General features: G+C 39.5%; 1 protein-coding gene across 1 annotated transcript; it reads left to right on the top strand.

Moving 5' to 3' along the window:
• Window positions 1-3,148: 3,148 nt before the first annotated feature.
• MRPS10 (mitochondrial ribosomal protein S10) lies at window positions 3,149-6,802 on the top strand (the record flags this gene model as incomplete). Its single annotated transcript, XM_009084391.1, has 6 exons — window positions 3,149-3,207; window positions 3,319-3,391; window positions 4,449-4,588; window positions 5,056-5,164; window positions 6,248-6,337; window positions 6,617-6,802. Coding segments are annotated over 6 exons (558 nt in total), but the record flags the coding sequence as incomplete, so codon positions are not given.
• Window positions 6,803-7,570: the final 768 nt, after the last annotated feature.

Here is a 7,570-nt window from a genome sequence, read left to right on the forward strand (position 1 = left end):
TCCTCTTCCTCCTCCTCCTCTTCCTTTCCTTTGGCGTCGTCATGCCTGAGGGGAGCGGGAGGTGGAGGAGCTGTGCCGGGGGATAGGGCAGGTGTTGTCCTTTGGGATGCGCAGGGGTTGGGGCTGTGCCCGCCAGTATCGCCTGGGAGGGTCTCAGAACTCTGTTTTTTTCCAGTGGTTGCTCTGGGGGTAATGAGAATAGATAAATCGTCATATAGATAACTTATCATGTAGACAACTCATCATATAGGTAACTGATAGTTACGAGTAATCTGTAACTCGTGTTAGGCTTGGCACACGAGCTCCAGTTTCTAGCCTTGGAAGTTATAATGTTCTAAATAGGAATGCGTTTTGTACTGCCAGCGTTTTCTGCTGGTTTTGGCTTCTGAAGAGTGATAGCTTTCTTTCAAGTTGAGAGCATTTCATGGTGGGGGTTTCCTATTCATTCATTCAGAGATTTAAACTCTCTTCTGTGCATGTGCTGTGTGCTGGGCTTGCTTCTCTTTCAGGCAGCTCTCTCTGGGTATTTCAGTCTCTCAGGCAAACAAAATCCTGGTTTGCACTAGGAGAGGGGTAATTATGTGTTGTGCAAGGAGGTGTATTCACACAGGAGGTTGAGTTTTGTTATGTTGCAGTCTATGAGTGTCTTTTTCACCTTCTGTGATGGCTATTAGCAAGCGCACGTCGAGTATGTTTAAATCAGAAAATGAAGCTGGACAAATGTACTTTCCTGCCTGCAGAACAACATAATAGAATCCTAGAATTTTAGGGGTTGGAATGGACCTTACAGATCATCTAAGTCACAACCCCCCCTACATGGGCAGGGACACCTCCTCACTGGACCATCATTACTGCCTGAGGTACTCAGTGTATCGTCTTGTCAGAGTTTGAACAGAGCACCTTGAATTTTGTTTTATGAAAGCTTTTGATGCATACCTGCATAATTGATAACAAAAGGAGGTGGCATGTGGTGGGAATAACTTGCACAATCATGGCATACTGGAAAGGCTGCAGAGCTTAGCATGTGGGATAGAACTCCACTGCTTCCTCATGTTTGGGTTTATTCATCTTTATTGCATGAAGACAGATTTTTGTATCCAAAAACACATGGTACAATATGCTATGAGTCTACATATCTTTGTATGCAAGTAGTAAATCCGTGTTATAAGGTCAAGCAGTTAGAAGTAAAAAAGTACATAGCAGAGGGTGCATACACATACCAAAGAAACCCCAAAACCAGATAAAAAATTTGGTTATGATTACAGTCTGTAGTCTTACATTTGCCATCTGGGGTCAGATTCTGTGCCATGTACTTACACACACAGTTTAAATCCTGCACTGAAAACAGTCTTTTATGATCATGGACTTGTTTGCTTCCTGTTGTGGTGGTTAGTGTACTTCATAGTGGCATTGAATGGAAGGGAGGCAACATTCTGACTTCAGAAATAGAGAACTGAGATGCAAATGTCAACATAATTTTATCTTAGAGTCATAGAATGGTTTGGGTTGCAAGGGACCTTAAAGATCATCTAGTTCCAACCCCCCTGCCATGGGCAGGGACACCTTCCACTAGACCAGGTTGCTCAGAGCTCCATCCAACCTGGCCAGTTCCAGGAATGGGACATCCACTGCTCTGGGCAACCTGTTCCAGTGCATGATCCACCCTTACAGAAAAGAATTTTTTTCCTAATACTAATCTAAACCTACTCCCTTTCAGTCTGAAGCCATTCTCCCTTGTTCAGTCACCGTATACTCTTCTAAATAGTCTATTTTATTAGATGTCATTAGAAAATTATCAGATGTATTTCTTTAATTTTAGGTATTAAGGCTCAAGTAATTCCCAGCATAAACTGTGAAACATTCTGAGTGATTACCAACTCTAGTGGCAAATATTCAGTGCTCCTGAAGTTGCTCATTGTGTTCTGCACTTAAGGAATGTAACGCCTGTTCCTCTGTGAACATTGGGATTTGAATGGATTGCCTAAGGGGAGGCTTCTGTACAACAGTCAGCTTTGTAAACAGGAAACCCTCCTGTCTCTTCCTGCAGTCATCTTCCTTACTGGGAGCAGCATTTGTAGGCTAAATGGCAATTGAGGTAGAATTATTTCAGAAAACACCTTTGTTCACTGCTGATGTATAATTAGTGCACACTGGAAAAGGTTAGGGACCTAGTAGCATCATATGGTCAGCTGTGCATATCCAACTACAGTAAGAAAAGTACAAATTCTGGCTGTTTTCTGGTGTTTTGATTAGACAGTCACCTACACAACTGTTGGGTGGAGTCTCTGGCCTCTCTTAAAGCTATGACTCCAGCACCTGTTAAATGAGACTAGCAAGGGGCAGGATAAGGAGCTAATTTGGCTTCAGCATTCTTCTGCAGCCTCGAGGTTCTGTTAAGCGAGAGCTCCTTTCCCCTCAAATAGTCTATCACTTTGCCAAATTGAGAATTAGTGGAAGAAAGCTAGAAGCCACATAATGTTCAGAAGGGAATAATTACTCTAGTGTGATAGTAATGTTACGATCTTGGTTAACAACTGGTTCCTTTTTAATGCATAAAATTTGTGTTGGTTTTAAAATATTGTGCATTTACTTGTAAGAAGGATTTATGTTTAAATGTTCTCCAGAAGATCAAGTATTCAAAATCACAAGGAATTTTTTTCCTGAAAAAATGGGAACTTTCCATTTAAATTCAGAAGTTCAATTTTTGCATTTAGAGGATACCATTTTCAGTTGCTTTTACAGGTCCTGCATAGGCTCATCACTTGACAAAACTAATAAATATATTGTACTATGAAATCCAAGCAAAAAAGAAAATATTATATACAGAAATGGTATCTGATGCAACTCAAAATACACTTCTCTGTAAAAAAATATACTTTGTGATTGCCATTCAGGTGCCTCATTAAGTTCATACCATTATTGTGCCCTTAAGTGTTCCCTTTTTTAGGTGCTATCGTATACTAAAATACATTTCCATGTTCCTGTTTCCCTGTGTTTTCCAACTTCCCAGTTCGCCAGATCACTGCCTCAGAGTGTGGTGTGCTTTGCTGTGCAAAAATGTAACCTTTAATGAACCTGTATTTACTGGCTAGTTTCTGGTTTGGGGTAAAAAACCAAACCCACAATATAACCTGTTTGTTTTATACAGGGATCGGCTTTTCCTGTCAGTTATGCAAGCAGAATTATACAGAAGCAGTATTTTATTCCGTAAGTATAACAGATCCTCCTTCATTGGCTGCTCCTCCACAGTCCCTAACAAGAAATAAAATTCCAAACTTAACAACTTATTTTATACTCTCGCCATTACTGTATTTCTAGAAGCTCCAACTTGTTGGGAACACGGCTGGCTGGATCCCATGTTGATGCACAGGAGCGTAAGATTAATCCTTTAGTAAGTGTTTTGTAGAATGGTATTTTGTATGTTATCTTAGTAAAAAAGAGGACATGCAGAAAAGCTTGAATTCCTTTCTTGCAGCTCTTAAAGTTCTAATGATGTTAAATTTGTCATAGAGAAAGAAATAATTTAGATTATTGGCATTTGAGATATTTTGGGGTTTTTTGGACAAGGTTTCTGTAGCTCACAATTGCCTCTTATGCCTTCTGTATGCAGCTGTAGTGTGTGTGAGATAGCTTTTCAGGCACGCTCAGTTCAGCACCTGTGGCAGCTTAGCAGCCTTTTGAATAGGTCTTCTGAAACATCTTAGAGGCAGTGTTAGGTCTACACTGCTGACCAGCCTTCCTTCCACGTCTGGTACATGCTGGGTTTACTGTGCTAACTGCCTGGAGGTAACCCTGTGGGAAAATCAGCACTTCTGGACCCATCAAGGCTTTTCAGATGATCAGCCAGCCCAGGCCATCAGAAATTGAGGCTGTAACTGAAATTCATAAACTTATACTTGCACCAACATAAAGGATAAAATACCTGGGGAAACCTACTGTGTTTAAAGTAGTCTAATAACTGGCTTAGCAAAGTGAGAATTCTGGTTGCTGTCCATAATGTTCTAGTTCCTTTCCATACCCAAGCAAACTCTTAGGTATTTCAGGTGTTCTCACACTGCTATTTAAAATACAAATACTGCTGCTCCAGACTTGCTTTGACAATGAGTTTCATTCTTGCCTTTGCTAGTGTTGTCCTGCTTATATTTATCTGGCTTTTTTTTTTTTCTTTCTTGATGAAGACATTTTTACTGAAATAGAGATAGGAGTTAGCTATCTCTTCACATTTTTGCTTTCCCTGATAGGTGTGAGACCTGCCAATCAAGGTAGTACAGTTAGCCTCTGTTAAAACTGATGAACTAAACTGATAAACTAAAATAAGCAGCTAAAGAGGTTGTGGGGTGGTTTTCCTCTTAGACAAATGGGGCACAAAGCCTAAGGAAATACCCAGTATATGCGTTAATTAAGGAGAACATGGAATGGTAACTCTTGTCCTTTCTTTAACAATGCAGGTCTCTATTTCAGATGAGCCGGAAACACTGTACAAGAGATTGTCCCTTTTAGTTAAAGGTCACGATGAAGCTGTGCTGAAAAGCTATGAATATTTTGCAGTGCTTGCCGCTGAAGAACTTGGCATCTCTGTAGAAAAAGTGTAAGTAACTGATCTGTAGAGTAATGTGATGTCAGATGCTTCTTATGCCATCTACTGTAATTCTGTGCTTTGAAGTATTATTTCTTTTTATTTTTTTTTTGGAAGTAATGGGAGCAATCTGACATTTTTCTTCTCAAGATTATATATTTTACACTTCTTAGATGGCAGCACAGTGGTGAGAAAGCAGCAGCAGTTCTACACTCAGCCCTTCCAGGTGGAAATACTTTTTAACTCCATGAAGGATATTGAGAGTGCTCTACAGCTGTCAGTGCTGTAGCTTCCCTGAACTAATGCTGTTAAATACATGAGTGTTAACCGTGCCCATGTGAGTTAATAACAAACTGTACCAGTGTTTCATGCTTCTTGTAGATCTTCTAAATGTCAGATGAGAACAGGGATTTCAGCATAATCTTTCAGTATTACCATCCTTTATATAACATGAAATTTTCTTTTTCTTCTATGTTCAGATATAAACCTCCAAAGACGATAGAACGTTTTACACTTCTCAAATCTGTACACATTTACAAGAAGCACAGAGTTCAGTATGAAATGAGAACACATTACGTGTGTTTGGAGGTAAGAAAGGTGGGGGGGAAAATGTTGTAGATGCACAGTTCAAAGGTGTTACTAGATGTTAGTTCAAGAGTGAAGAAAGATTTTCTGTTTATTTGGGTTGGGGAGGAGAGTGCAGAGGAATGTTGGAAAACATGTGACCTAGGTACATCAAATGTAACACAAGTTATTCTGAATGCACAGCATGGACTAAAAGACTGATTTTGACCATCATCTTAACAGCTGAAAGAATGACTGCAAAATAAGGTAGAATTGAGGGTTATCTCTGTGTGTTATGATCTTGGTTTCCAAAAATCAGTGGGATGGGAACTTTCTCAGGAAGGGAAGAAGATGCGGCTAAATCACTGACGTTGCCAGTTCACTGAGGGTTCTGTCCTTTGTGAGTTTGTTTGATGTTTTTGAAGAGACATACTTTTGCCCTATGCAGCATCATGTGGCAAACTAAAACTGTGTGGAGGAAATACAAGAAAGGAAGTGCAGACAAACCACTAGCTTTGTGGCTGATGACACAGACTTCTGTATGGTTTAGAAGGCAACCATGGTTGACTTTCTTAGAAGAAAGGTTTAGTGCCAACATTTTGTGGCTCCTGGGCATCTTACTGTATATTTGCACAGTGTTAACCAAAATGGGACTTTGTTTATGTCCTCAGACATTAGCAGAGTACAAGTGGCTGCCCACAGACCATAAACACTATTTTTGCCTTCCAGGAGAAACTAGGAAATCAGTAATTCAGTGGAACTCTGAAGTTGCAGGATTTATAACAGGCTTGAACTTTGAGAGTATATGAAAGCTGGTAGTTCTTGCATAACCTGTAATTAATGCCATCTGGTACTTGCAGTGTTAAGATCCACTACTTCCATCATAATCACTGCGTGTGATCCCAGGCAGCATGTGCAGTTCTGTGGAATGAAATAACCACTTTATGCTTGCATGAGTGTTGTGTACAGATCAACTGCTTCTGTCCAATATTATGGAAGCTGCCTTCCTGTGAGATGTTAGGTCCCATAGCAGGAACCAAAGAAACTATGGCCAACTTTTTTTTTTTTAGTCTGAAATATTACTAATAGTAATTATTTCTATTCTAGTTTAAACATCTCACAAGCAGTACAGCTGCAGTTTACTTGGAGTATGTGCAACGAAACTTACCTGAAGGGGTTGCCATGGAGGTAAAAAAGGTAAGTCTCCCCTTCACATTACTAATTGTTATGAGACTAAGTCTTGATGCAAGTACCAATTAACTGCTGAAGCCTTTGGAAAGCCAGCCGAGGAAATGGATGTGATTTGGAAGGAACATTTTCCAACGTCTTGCAGGCTGAGGAGGCTGTATTGCATTGCTTGGAAGTGCCACTAGGTGGCATTTGTAATCTGATTTATATCTTAAACCAGACTAAAGAGCAAAGTAGGTAGATGTTAACCAATCGCTATAATAAATGGTTGCTTTGCTTTCCTTTTAGACTAAGATAGAGAAAATACCTGAACACATCCAGAAACCAGTTTGGGATACACTACCTCAAGTAGAAGAAACTGAAGCCAGGTCATGAATACACCAGGTACTTGGCTCCATCAGTACTGAAATTCATTGCTCCTGTCTACCTAATTTACTGAGACAGTCCACTGTTAAATAAAAGACTTCTTACAAAGGAATTATATGAACTCTTTTCATCAAGTTATGATGATGAGTTATGATATGACTTGCTCATAACTCCAGTACATTTAAACCAAACAGCTATAAAGTGAAGAAGTTTGACTGTACTCTGTGATCAAGAACAGTGGTCATTTATAATACATTTGTAGAAAGGTAACATTTATTTTTACACACACACATATATATGAAAGTGTATATACATATTTTACATGTGCACATTTTAAAAAAAAATCTGTCTCCTGGCTTCTGAATTCTGAAATACTTGCAATCCCCTTTGTATTGGTGTAATGTTTAATATTACAGGTGCTAGATTGTTAACCAATTATGAGTTGGATAAACTAGTTTGTTGGATAAACTATTTCCATTCTTCACTGCTTTTCCTAGTGTTTTACTGCATGCTTCTCCAGCTTTGCTTTCTGCTGCTTTTCTTAGCCAGTACCAACAGCAACACTCCAACCATTGCTTTAGATCTGGTCTCAAGTCATCTTTCTACCTACTATCTCCTCTCATTCTCAATCAGAAAAATTTTAGTTGAATTTTAGAAGACGTTAAAAATAGCATGCTTCATACCATTTATAAACATAGTATTTGAGCATGCTGTATTGTGTTCCCGCAAGTCAGACATCCAAAGCTTAAATGATCCCTGTCTGAAGTGCCCAGTTTTCCATCCATATAGCAAAACTGCCAGGATTCACCAATTTTGTGCCCTGAAACAAAGGCAACATATGCCACATGGGATGTTCTGTACTCACAGCAGAGCATT

This window comes from Acanthisitta chloris, unplaced genomic scaffold (genome assembly GCF_000695815.1).
Source record: "Acanthisitta chloris isolate BGI_N310 unplaced genomic scaffold, ASM69581v1 scaffold13681, whole genome shotgun sequence".
Lineage (NCBI taxonomy): Eukaryota > Metazoa > Chordata > Aves > Passeriformes > Acanthisittidae > Acanthisitta > Acanthisitta chloris.